At 43.5% G+C, this 13,581-nt stretch overlaps 1 protein-coding gene across 1 annotated transcript; it reads left to right on the plus strand.

The window, feature by feature from the left end:
* Positions 1-50: 50 nt before the first annotated feature.
* On the plus strand, positions 51-9,237 carry LOC112579733 (interstitial collagenase). The gene is made up of 10 exons (XM_025267019.3): positions 51-392; positions 1,072-1,316; positions 1,410-1,558; positions 1,800-1,925; positions 2,863-3,018; positions 3,151-3,268; positions 5,556-5,689; positions 7,556-7,718; positions 8,213-8,316; positions 8,493-9,237. Exons 1-10 carry the CDS (start codon positions 288-290, stop codon positions 8,600-8,602), a joined length of 1,410 nt encoding a protein of 469 aa, XP_025122804.3. The 5' UTR covers positions 51-287; the 3' UTR covers positions 8,603-9,237.
* The last annotated feature ends 4,344 nt before the right edge of the window (positions 9,238-13,581 follow it).

The following is a 13,581-nucleotide window of genomic DNA, read 5'->3' on the forward strand; positions in this document are numbered from 1 at the left end:
AAAACAATTGTTTACGTGGTGGATATGTCTCCTTTGCCCACGTCCTGTTGATGGTAATGACGATTGCAACACCAAACGACCCCAGATATTCTGCTTGGAGTCACCATTCGTGATGATTGCTCATAGCTAATCAAAGGATGTTATGAAATGTGAGTCAGACAGCTGCCGGCTTCCTGGAAGTTCCAGAACCTGTATATAAAGAGGGAGCTTCCTAGTTGAGACACTGGAGCAGCAGAGAGGTAGGAGCTATCAGATTCCTTAAGCTGAGAAGGAAGACAGAGACCAACATGCCCAGACTGCCTCTGCTGCTGCTGCTACTCTGGGGTGTGGGGTCCCACGGCTTCCCAGCAGCGACTTCAGAAACACAAGAACAAGATGTGGAGACGGTGAAGGTAAATGCTCAACTTCACATGCCTAAGACGCAAAAGCCTTATTTGGGTTTTTCCACAATATAACAGAATAGTATCAGTATGCAGTTCTGCTGGCGATTTAGTACCTAAGTCGTGTCCAGCTCTTTGTGACCCCATGGACTGGAGCCCACCAGGCTCCTCTGTCCATGGGCTTCCCCCAGTGAGCATACTGACATGGGTTGCCATTCTCTTCCCCAGGGGATATTCCTGACCCAGGAATCAAACCCAGGTCTCCTGCATTGCAGGTGGATTCTTTACTGTCTGAGCTATGAGGGAAGCCCCCAGTAATAGTATAACAGAGTTTATTTAAGGATGCATTTCCTACAAAGAGAGATTTTTTCCAGAAAGGGTATTCTCCCCCAAAATGTATCTAGCTGTGCATAGACTCTCATTTTCCAGTTAAAAGTGATAGGGAACTAAAGGAATAACATACAAATATGTCTCTATAACATTGTAATTCTGACTTCATAGTAAATAGTGGTAAGAGGAGTTCTACTCCAAAATGAGTTTCCACCAACAATAAGGATAATAAGGACCATGCAACCTAAGTGGAACCTTTAAAAGTAGTGTTTTGTTTCAGGTTTGACAGTATAAACCATCAGTATTTAGTAAAATTGGAGGATTTCTCATTCAGTCTTTCGATAATTTTATCTTTCATCAGAAATACCTGGAAAACTACTACAACCTGAACAGTGATGGGAAGAAAGTTGAAAGGCAGAGAAACGGTGGCCTCGTAATTGAAAAGCTAAAGCAAATGCAGAAATTCTTTGGGCTTAGAGTGACCGGGAAACCAGATGCTGAAACCCTGAATGTGATGAAGCAGCCCAGATGTGGGGTGCCCGACGTGGCTCCGTTTGTTCTTACTCCAGGAAATCCTCGTTGGGAGAACACAAACCTGACCTACAGGTAATCAGATTGAGCACCAGAGTGGGAGCGCTCTTTCCCATCAGAGCCATGAGAAATGAAATCTGATGTGTCTGTCTTTTATTCCACTTGAAGGATTGAAAATTACACCCCAGACCTGTCAAGAGCAGATGTGGACCAAGCCATTGAGAAAGCCTTTCAACTCTGGAGCAATGTCACACCCTTGACCTTCACCAAGGTCTCTGAGGGTCAAGCGGACATAATGATATCCTTTGTCAGGGGTGGTAAGCTCTTTTTGTAGCATGAAAGTATTCTTACCTTAACTCCCCCTTGCCCTTGAATCTCTTCAGCTTTGCAGATAGATTTCCTTGTTTAAAAAAGAGTGTTGATTTTACAGACTTAAGAAGGAAACAAGATCTCATTTGCTGAAAATCTGCTGGCCTCTTAGCAAAGTTAATGCTTACTCTCCTGGGTTAAGCTAAATAAGAATCTAGAGAAACATCTGATGAATTCTGTTTCTTGCAGATCATCGTGACAATTCTCCCTTTGATGGACCTGGTGGAAACCTTGCTCATGCTTTTCAACCAGGGGCAGGTATCGGAGGAGACGCTCATTTTGATGATGATGAATGGTGGACCAACAATTTCCAAGGTAAGTCAGCTTGTCTTGCCTCTCTCAAGCCTCCCCCCTCCTCCCACCTTCTCAGTTCATTGTAATATTGGTTGATTTAACTGAAAGAATGCATTAATAGAAATAGCCACTTTGCTGCTACCACTTAGAAAATTAACAACACATTTAGAAACTATAAGAGAATTACTTCTGTTAGTAAGACCATCTTACTGGTTACAAATGGGCTACTCTGAAATTTCTATTGAGAAAGTGTTGAAAATATTAATGTTTTCCTTGTGGGCATCTACACAGAATCTTTTTTTCCTGGAAACACACCAAAGTGTAACAATGTTATTAAGATATCTAGAAATTAAGGGAGAAGATACTATATATTTTTTCTAAAATTTCCAGCATTAAGCATCTATCAGTCTATAAATAGGAAAAAAATTGTGTTTATAGAAGAATATTTCTTCTCAGTGAAATTATATATGCCATATAACCACTGACAAAATTGACTAATCTGTGCTAGAGCCTTGGTTGGCTGAATTTGTTCTTTAATTGTAATCATAGAATTCAAGTTTTAACCAATCTCTTCACTGGCTCCCAGATAGCTCAGTGGTAAAGAACCCGCCTGCCAAATACAGGAGACTTGGGTTTGATCCTTGGGTCATGGAGATCCCTGGAGAAGGAAACGGGAACCCACTCCAGTATTCTTGCCTGGGAAATCGCATGGACAGGGGAGCCTAGCAAGCTGCAGTCCATGGGGACGCAAAGAGTCAGACATGCCTGAGCATGTAATCTCTTCACTATTAATGAATGCATCCTTCTCACCTTTCAGAAAAAAAAATTATATACCTCAAAAACCTACTGATAAAATAAGAACATTAATCCTTGTACAGTTGTAGATTACTTCTTACTTAAATGTCTCAAAACTGAAAACATTTCAATTAATTGCAAATGGGTTTATTGTCCCTTTTAGATTATAACTTGTATCGGGTGGCAGCTCATGAATTTGGCCATTCCCTTGGACTTGCTCATTCTACTGACATTGGGGCTCTGATGTACCCCAGTTACATCTTCAGTGGCGATGTTCAGCTTTCTCAGGATGACATTGATGGGATCCAGGCCATCTATGGTGGGTATACAGACAAACAGCATAGACAAGTGGTCCTTAAAACATCCATTGTCTATCTTTTAAGAAGCCTTCATTGGTTATGCAATTTTCCAAAGCCAGGCAGAACTAACTTCAGATCTCTTGTTCCTTTAGGACATTCCCAAAATCCCACTCAGCCAGTCGGCCCACAAACCCCAGAAGTGTGTGATAGGAAGCTAACTTTTGATGCCATAACTACAATTCGGGGAGAAGTGATGTTCTTCAAAGACCGGTAAGACAACAGTTCTTCTTTGCATTTTGTATTTGTAAGAATAATAGGACTCACTACTATGGGGCTATATGGGCTACTACTATGCTTCACATATTATTTATTACATTTGTTTATATACATAATTATAGTTATAATTAAGTGTAAACAATAGCTTGCTCTTGCACAACATAATGAATTTTTAACAACTTTTCCCCAGCATGTATTCTGTCACTTGATTCTCAGAAAACTTACCACTGATGTAGCAAATCAGTAAACATACTTCCATTTTACAGATCGGCAAAGTAAAGTAGAGAGAAGGAAAGAGATCCTCAGGGTACCGAGTTCACTGGGCAGAGCAGTAATCGGTCTTCTGAACTCTGCTTCAGGCCTCTTCCTGTTTTTGTCACTCTTTGGGATGGTTAAGTACATCAGAATTTTGTTAGGAGAAATTGGTCCTTTTCACAGCACTATCATGATGATGAGGGTTGTGTAGACCCCTTTGAAGTATCATCTTGGAAAAGACAGCCCTTCCAAAGCCTGTGGTCATAACAAGTCTCTGTGCCCCCAACGCTGGGAGGAGGCAAAGACGGATAGGCACAGGGAGAACCCCCAGAAGCTCATGAGGTCCCGGAGGGGGTGGGGAATGGATGGTCACAGTGAGTTTCCGTCCTCAGAGGAGGGTCCCAGAGCTCCCTAGGTAGCATGAGACCTCGAGAAGTCTAGGGTCCCCTTGCGTGCAAGAAGTAGGGCTGCTCTGCATACAGTTCTGACTCCTAAAGGACCAGGAAAATAGTAACAGTCTTCTTCTGAACGGCACAGCCCAGCAAGCATAGAAAGTAGGGGTGCTTTAAAAGGCTGGCTTCTCCCCACTTTCCTCTTGGAGTGCTGTTCTACTGGGTCACAGTCATAGCTGCCCCAGAAGGCAGGAGAGTCAGCTCCTCCTGCATCTCAGCCTCTGCTTTACTATCTGGAGTTTAAGAGATAAGGACGGATACATGCAGGGGATGGCTCAGTGCTGGGGAGTACTAGGAAAGATACGGCTTTCAAGGAAAGCTCTCAGTACATCAGGACAGCTCATCAAAGCAAGTACTTGAGGGATGACCCCGAAGAACAGGGCCGAGTCTAAGGTCCGCAAGACCTGAGAGGACACTGAGGTCATTTAGATGTCACCAAGTCGTGGAGACATGGACGGCAGGAAACTGACCGCGACTGGCCTGCCCCAGGTCTCACAGGCAGGCAGAGGCCACTGGATCAGAAGGCCAGAGTCTGCCCTGCGGATCCACACGACAGTTTATGCTTTGTCTTTACCCCAGTCCCTGTGGACCGTGGAGTCAACTTTGTCATTAACAAATAATAGGCAGAGCTGGACACGACTGAAGTGACTTAGCACATGTGGGACTGTAGAACCCACTTTGTGAACTGCTGGTCACAGGAGCACACAGGGAGTGGCTAAGGTTTAAACTACCCTTTGCTTCTTATCAGTCGCATGGCCTTGGACACATCCCTCTGCCCCCCTGAACTCATTTTCTAATCCGTGAGATGGAAGTAATCTCTTACAGGATTTCTGTGAGGTAGGGCATGAAGTAGGTAGAGTTTGTTCGATATGCAGAATGCTAGTGTTGTGTCCTAGCCAGTGCCATTGGAGAATTTTGCAAGCTGGTTGTTAAACAGCATTATTAAAAGTTTAATTATATCAATTTAAAATTATATTTAAACCAAAGGCACTAAAAATAATTATAACTCATCCCTTTTTGTGTGTGTGTGGGGGGGTATGTGTGTGCGTGTGTGTTAGTCCCTCAGTCATGTCCAGCTCTGTGACCCCATGGACTGTAGCCCTCGCCTACCAGGCTCCTCTGTCTATGGAATTCTCCAGGCAAGAATACTGGAGTGGGTAGCCATTCCTTTCTCCAGGGGATCTTTCCAGCCTAGGGATCAAACTCAGGTCTCCTCCGTTGCAGATAGATTCTTTACCGTCTGAGCCACCAGGGAAGGCCCCATCCCTTTGCATCCCTTTGCAATTATTTTGCTATATATTTCTATTTATTTATATTCCTGAGATGGCTTATGCCTGTATGGGGGAAATACTATACAGTGAGGTACCACTGCAAATGTCTTGAAATCTGCAGTGGTTGGAGTTTCCACCAAGAAAGTAAGCAAAGGCTACAGACCAGAGCTCCTGTCCACCTCCACTTTGGAGAGCCACATGTGGAACACTAGCCCACAGGCCACCAGTGCCCCTAGAAGGGCCTGGATGGCACCAGAACGTGCTATGTATTTGATCAAAGCCTTTTTTTTTTTTTCAAATTAGGTTCTACATGCGCACAAATCCCTTGTACCCAGAAGTGGAGCTCAATTTCATTTCTGTTTTCTGGCCACGTCTCCCAAATGGACTTCAAGCTGCTTATGAGGTTGCCGACAGGGATGAGGTCCGGTTTTTCAAAGGTAGTACTTCCAATTTTTGTTGTTCTTTAGTCACCAAGTCATGTCTGACTCTTTTGCGACCCCATGGATTGTAGTCTGCTGGGCTCCTCTGTCCAATTAGCTCTCAGTTTTTACCAGTTGGGGCTTCCCTGGTGGCTCAGAGGGTAAAGCATTTGCCTGCAATGCGGGAGACCCAGGTTCGATCCCTGGGAGGGAAGATCCCCTGGAGAAGCGAATGGCAGCCCACACGGTATTCTTGCCTAGAAAATCCCATGGACAGAGGAGCCTGGTGGGCTACAGTCCACTTGGTCACAGAGTCGGACATGACTGAGCAACTTCACTTTCACTTTTTACCAATTAAGTTTTCTTCTGCTTTGGGTTCATGTATGAGATTACTACCGACTTTCTTTCCATGGACTTTTGACAAACTGAGCAGTCATACCATGTCAGTGGGAGTCCATCCCCTTAGCTAAGAATTGCAGAGTGCATTTCTAAGGGAAAAAATTTGAGACACAGATTTCCTGGCTTGTTTGTGAATCTGGACTTACGAAAGGATTTTCTGTGCAAACTATGTATTTTAAATCCTCTCCGCCTCCCTGGGGTGTCCAGGAATAAAACTGAGAGGAACATTGGAGTCGCTTGGTTTCCTAGAGCCTGTCTTCCGCAAGTTGCTTTCCTGAAAGGAGAAGCTGCCTCACGACAGCCAGATGGGGGCTCTGCAGCCTTGCCATCAGAGTATGCCTCGCAGACCAGCTGCGTTGATTCTGTCCCAGGTCTGTGAGAATCACAGAATCTCACTTAGCATAAGGCCCACAAAGTCCATCTATGTCGTCAGATCCTACTCCAGACCTTCTTGAATGTTACCAAGATTCCCAGGCAATTCATATGTACTTTAAAGTGTGAAAAGTCCTTAATTACCATGAATTGAATGAGGCAAACTTTTTGATTCTATCAGAATAAAACCCCAATCCAATGATCAGCTCCTTACTTTGACAACACTATGCCAAGTAACAGTTTTTCTGCAAATATATGTTTGGCATAGTTATAGACAAACATTAAGACACCTGACCTAGTAATCCTCTCAAGGCAAAGAACTGGAAACAATTCAGATGGGCAATAAACTTTGAAATGAGCTTTCTAGCTCTTTTATAATGAAAATAAATAGGATTTTAGATACACAAAGTTTCAAACTGTCCCCCCTCCCCTCCCCGAGGGATAAATAAGAATATTTGTGCAATAAGAACAATGCTGGCTTCAAGATGTAAGACCAGTTTTATTTGACTTGGGGTTTGCTAAGTATTGGAGAAGGAAAAGGCTACCCACTCCAGTATTCTGACGTGGAGAATTCCATGGACTCTATAGTCCATGGGGTCACAAAAAGTCAGACACGACTGAGCAGCTTTCACTTCACTTACGGAGTGAAACATGCAGAATCTGGACACAGCCTAAATTTCAGGATTTGGAACCGTCTTCAAGTTAGATGTAATGATTTCTACCCAGGGTCGCAAGTCATTACAGACTGTGAGTCATTACAACCCTCTGGCCTTTAGGATACCTTGGGGTGAACTTCTGCAGCCTGTGGGCAACCTGGAGAAGCAAAGATTTCTATCCCTGTGGTGGCATGATGAACTCTTTAGTCGTTTGAACTTTGGAAAGAGGTCCCCAGCTCCATAAACCAGTCATTCCCAAAGCTTGCTACAGATTAGAATCATCTTGGAAAAAGAACTTAAATATACTAATGAAAAAACACAAAAATCTCCCTAAATGATTCTGATGTGCAGTGGGGACACTGCCCTCGCACGTGAGAGTAAGCATTTAGCTGGAGATCTGCTTCCTGTCTACTGGTGCCCTTGGCAAGGGTTTTCATCCCGGTTTCTTGATTGGCAGGTAACAAGTACTGGGCTGTTAAGGGGCAGGATGTGCTCCGCGGATACCCCAGGGACATCTACAGATCCTTTGGCTTTCCGAGAACGGTGAAGAGTATCGATGCTGCTGTTTCTGAGGAAGATACTGGGAAAACATACTTCTTTGTTGCCAACAAATGCTGGAGGTAAAGACTGGGTGCAGAACATGGGAGGACACCTGTCCTTTCTATGTAGAAGTTACTAGACTGACTCATTTAAGACATGAGTCTCATATTGCCTTGGCTGGCTGCCTTTGCTGTGAATGGCAGTAGCTTTTCTAGTTGCAAAGTCCATTGACCAGTAATGATCATATCTGTCCTAGAAATCCAGGAAGAACGTGAGCCTGAATTGAGAAAGATAATGTGAAGAGAAGGGCATTCATCTTCATAGAACTGCTGCAGCCACCAGGAACTTATCTTTCACTGCATTCGACATTAATGGCACCCACTGGAGAACTTAGAATTAGATGTTATAATTCAGAGGGACCTTTTAAATTTTCTAGTCCACCCAGAATCGTACTCACCTCATCTCACCTCCTATTTTATACATAATCTGTGAAAAAGTTTTTATTACGTTCTTGCTGATGAATTCCTATACCTTTAACAAATAGTTCTGACAGTCCAATTATTTTTTTGACCAGGTATGATGAATATAAACAGTCCATGGATGCAGGTTATCCCAAAATGATAGCAGAAGAGTTTCCTGGAATTGGCAACAAAGTTGATGCTGTTTTCCAGAAAGGTGGTAAGTGAGTTTATATACTCCTCTCTTTTGTTGCCACAGAATATCATCAGTATTGTTATTTAGAACAGAAAATACCAAAAATATTTATTCTTACAAATGACTTTGATTTTTTAATAATTCAGGTTAAACCTAGAAATCATTTGTATAATATAATGTCTCCTTTGTTTTACTTCTAGGATTTTTCTATTTCTTCCATGGAAGAAGGCAATACAAATTTGATCCCAAAACTAAGAGAATTTTGACTCTTCTAAAAGCTAATAGCTGGTTCAACTGCAGAAAAAATTGACCAATGTTTACAAGGTTAAACAGAAAAGTATGTTTTAGAAGTCTAGGGAAGGTGTTTCCTGAAGAGCCATGTGTCGTGTTAGTCGCTCAGTCGTGTCCGATCTTTGCGACCCCATGGACTGTAGCCCACCAGGCTCCTTTGTCCATGGATTCCCCAGGCAAGAATACTGGAGTGGGTTGCCATTGCCTTCTCCATGAAGGGCCATATATTTAAATAAAATAAAGTTATTAAGTATAATCTTATTTTTAAGCATAATCTTATTTTAAAGTATAATCTTATTTATACCTCATTCAGCATTTTTTTATGATTTAGAATGTAATTTTTATATACTATATACTACTGTAATTTAGTTCCCCAAATGAGGCCTAACTAAGGTCAGGGTTATAGTTTATGGATTCATATGGGCCAGTTTTACAATGAGAGAAACTCTTCTGCAAAATATGAGACTCTGACATTGATAGTGGAAAACACTCTCAGTGATGTCTTCTCTCAAGAGAGAGAGAGACGAGATATGAGCCTTCACCACAGAAAACAATTCAAGAACGTATGAGCAACCATTACTACCATCCTGATACGCAAGGGACAACTTTGTTATAAAGTGTTTTATGTTTGAAATAAAGCCATCCTTGTCTCTACTGTTTCTAAAACTTTCTTTTATGTTTGTTATGTTATTATTTCTGATTTTAAAGTCACTCAGAGATTTTCAAATTTGAAATAAGAATTAGACAACTATGCAATATATTAATGTGTGAAATGAGAATAGATGAAAAGTTCAGATATTCTCCCTTCTCATGGAATTTACATCATACAGAAAGGGGGAGAATCTATTTTCCATGCCCTTATAAAGGTTCCAAAATTGGTTTTTGGTAAGCTCAGTGACAGCATGGCAGTGCTTTCTAAGTGCCTGTCCTCTTCTCTCCTTCTGAGTACATGGAAGGGTTACATTTTCCACAGTTCAGTTCCCCTCAGTTGTGGAAGGGAGGAGTGGGAAGTGGCACCTGGAATGTCCTGGCCAGGGGAGTGTGCCCAGAAGTGACCACTGTCACTTCTGGATGGAAACCCTGGATGCCGGTGGAAACTTCTCCAGCGCTGTGGGGATTGCAGAAGCATGCGTGCTCAGTCATCAGTGTCCGACTCTTTGCAACCCCATGGACTGCAGCCCCCCGGGCTCCTCTGTCCATGGGATTCTCCAGGCAAGAGTACTAGAGCGGGTTGCCATTCCCTCCTCCAGGGATCTTCCCAACCCAGACATCGAGCCTGTGTCTCCTGCATCTCCTGCATTGCAGGAGGATTCTTTATTGCCAAGCCACTGGGGAAGCCGTTGTAGAAGCACAGTTTGAGAGGATTTCCACAAGGTGGAAGAAGCCTGAATTCTTAGGCCAACGCTCTGAACAGTCACCCAAAACCTCAGTAGATTTTACTTAAGAAATAAACGTTCATTGTGCAAAGGTACCAAGATTTTAGATTTTGTTAAAGCTGCACAGCTAGCTCTCCCAGAGGAACACTGTCCAGTTTCTCATGCCTGAGTTGGGAGGGTGTTAATGGAGACAGGAGTCCTGTAGGTAGCCTCTGAACCCTGTGAGCATCAGGCACACCTCGGAGGGTGCTCAGTGTTTGCATGCTCACTTCCTCAGTCGTGTCCCACCCTTTGCAACTCTGTGGACTGTAATCCACCAGATTTCTCTGTCCAGGGGATTTTCCAGACAAGAATTCTGGAGTGGGTTGTCATTTTCTCCTTCAGGGGATCTTCCCAACCCAAGGCTTGAACCCATGCCTCCTGCATCTCCACACTGCAGGCGGACTCTTTAGTGCTGAGACATAGGTGAATTCCAGAATGTTTACAGACTTCCAAGAACACAGAGAATCTTGGGAATATTTTGAGGTGTTCATGATTCTGAGGCAGGCAGCTAAGTCAACAATTTGGACAGCAGTATAACCTTCCCTTTGGCTAAGTCCCTCTCATATTGAAATACAACATAATTGCAGAAAAGTGCACATGTAAATATTCCCATCAATGTGTTATCACAAAGTTAATAACTCCATGGAACCCTCACCCAGCTCAAGAAACAAAACATGACCAGTGTCAAGGAGGGGTAATGTCTCTCTTACCCGTCTTTAGCCCTTGTGGCAGCACTAATAATTAAGTTGACATGAGACAGATTAACAGAAGAAAAAGACATTTAACTTAATGCATGCACAAGGAGGTGGCATAGAAATGAGACCTCAAGCGGGCAGCTTGTTAAGATACAGAAGCAATAAACTTGTGAGGAATTGAGAAGACAAAGAAATTTAGTGAAGAATCTAAGGAGAGTTTGGTTCGGATCATGAACTGAAGTCGAGAGTTTGTGTATACAGGCTTCTAAGCCCTGCGAGTCCTGTGTCTGGTGATAAGGACGTCTCTCCATCTGCAGCTGCAGGGCTGCCACCTGCTTTCAATTTGATCCTCCCTAAGTGCCGTTATGACAGCTGTTTATGATGAGGACTCTCAAAATAATCTCCCTTTCAAATAGTGCCAATTTAAAGGATTCATCATTTGGCCATTGATGAATAGGATCTTATATTAATTTCAAATGGTGAGTCAAACCAATAAGTGTTTTTATGTCTTAACCAAAGATGCAGGAGGCATCTCACAAGACAGTATGTATCCCCCACACAATCCTATCACGGCTCAGCTCTCTCTTAGCTCGTTCCCCAGAATAAGGGCCTGAAACAGGGATTCTAGGTGCCTTCAGTGGGGGAGGAGTGCTCTCAGGAGGAGGGGAAAAAACACTTTAGAGCAGGAAAAAGCGAAAAAATGCTGAAGAACGCGATCTGAGACAGAGCTTGCTTTGGTCTCATGGGCAAGGAACTCTGGAGCAAAAACTGAATTACCGTTAGTCCTACCTTGAGGCAAAGGAATTAGCCTTTTGCATCCCTGTGTCAACCGTTATCAGTTGAGGCCTGGTTTGGGGAGACAGGTGTAGCTCCCCGGAAGGATGCTCTCATTCGGCAAAGTAACAGGGGACAACTGGGAGCTGTAGCAGCTGACCCTTGCAGTATCCACCAGGGCGCCGACGGGGAGCGGGGGCAGTGCCAAGAGCACTCTCTATACACTCTCTGTCCCCCAAAGAAACCACTATGCCCCCACCTGCTAAGACCTTAGGCTAAACTCACCCATTTTTAACTAAACTGATTCAAGCGTATATATTTTCTATCTGCCTTACTGTGTTGAACATTATCACTCTGCACTTTATCCACTGACTTTGGGTTGTTACCATCTGTTGTTGTTGTTGTTCAGTCGCTAAGTCATGTCCGACTCTTTGTGACCCCGTGGACTGTAGCTCACCAGGCTCCCCGGTCCGTGAGATTTCCCAGGTGAAAATACCGGAGTGTGTTGTCATTCCTTCTCCAGGGGATCTGCCCGACCCATGTCTCCTGCATTGGCAGGTGGATTTGTTACCGCTGAACCACCAGGGAAGCCCTGTTACCATTTGGGGGTACACATGTAGGCTTTTCTGCTGACTGGACACCAAAGAGTACGATTGCTGAGTCACAGAGATTGTCAGAAACTCTTCAGATTCTTCCCTGGCTTCATTTCTGTTATTCCACCACAACCGTGGTGGCTGGCTCTGTTCAGGTGCTAAACCAGCTTCCAACAGTGGTTCTTGTTGGGCCTGTGCAGGGTGTTTCTAGCTTCCTTCTCTAGGGTTTTTCCCCCTTTTCTGTTGCTGTTCCATCCATCTCTGCTATGGAACTCCCTTGGAATTCATGCACATACAACCTAGAATTGACAAGATTAATCGTTTGTGGAGCAAATATTTTACCAATATGAGAGGAATGGATGAATAAACACACCTCCCTTTCTTTCTTCAGGAGGATGCTTCTAAGAAATATTTCCCGTAGCCCCTCAGACAGTCTCATATTAAGCAACACTTATCTTTGTCCGGTTGAGAAACCATCTGTGTATTGTCTCTCCTGCTTTCCCTGATTGGGTCTCCTTGTCTCTCAATCCAGCCCCCCCTGGGTTACCCTTAAACTTTTGTCCCGGGCTCTGCTTTCTAGGAATACTAAATTAAGATAACTTGTGCATGGTATGTAGTGGCATTACAGTTACTAAGACTTTCATCTGGGGCTGATTATGGAAAGATGAAGATGAATGGTGCAGTGTTGGATCATCAGGTGCCGATGACATTTCAACAGTATGAGAAGGAAGGTAAGAAATGTACAGTGGGTTGATTAACTGCCCTAGGAATCTACTATAGAAAGCAATAGGCTCAGGGAAGCCAAATATCTCAAGACACTTTATGAATGCTCACAGATATTAATGGCAACATTTTAAAAACTCCACATCTATTGTAGACCACGCTGGAAATAAGTCCCAGACCTAATCGCAAAATTGGACATTTTCTAGCTGGAAATAATGGGCAAACCTGAAAACCCTGAACACCTAAATTTCTCTGTAAATCCACATGTGTAGAAGTATCTCCCTCCTTACAGAGGAGGACAATCTACCCTTGCATAGAGAATACACGAAGACTGTATCTGACTCCGTATCTCACAAGGTAATTCCTGTCCTCCTCCCAAATTGTCTCCTTCACCCCTCATTGTTTTCAGGCAAAGGACTAAAGTCAGGTCTCAGTGTAGCTCAAATCCTAGCTAAAGCAGGAAGTTACTTACACATCAGACTTGTGTGGGAGTGATTGAGAGTTTGGAGATGTCCCTCGCTTTCTACAGATTCCCTGGTGGCTCAGACAGTAAAGCGTCTGCCCATGATGCGGGAGACCTGGGTTCAATTCCTGGATCGGGAAGATCCCCTGGAAAACGAAATGGCAACCCACTCCAGTACTCTTGCCTAGAAAATTCCATGGATGGAGGAGTGTGGTGGGCTACAGTCCATGGGGTCACAAAGAGTCGGACATGGCTGAGTTCACTCACTCACTCACTCAGATACACTGAAAAATGTTTTTTGTTTTTTTTTTTACTAAATATAGTTGATGTAC

This window comes from Bubalus bubalis, chromosome 16, assembly GCF_019923935.1.
Source record: "Bubalus bubalis isolate 160015118507 breed Murrah chromosome 16, NDDB_SH_1, whole genome shotgun sequence".
Lineage (NCBI taxonomy): Eukaryota > Metazoa > Chordata > Mammalia > Artiodactyla > Bovidae > Bubalus > Bubalus bubalis.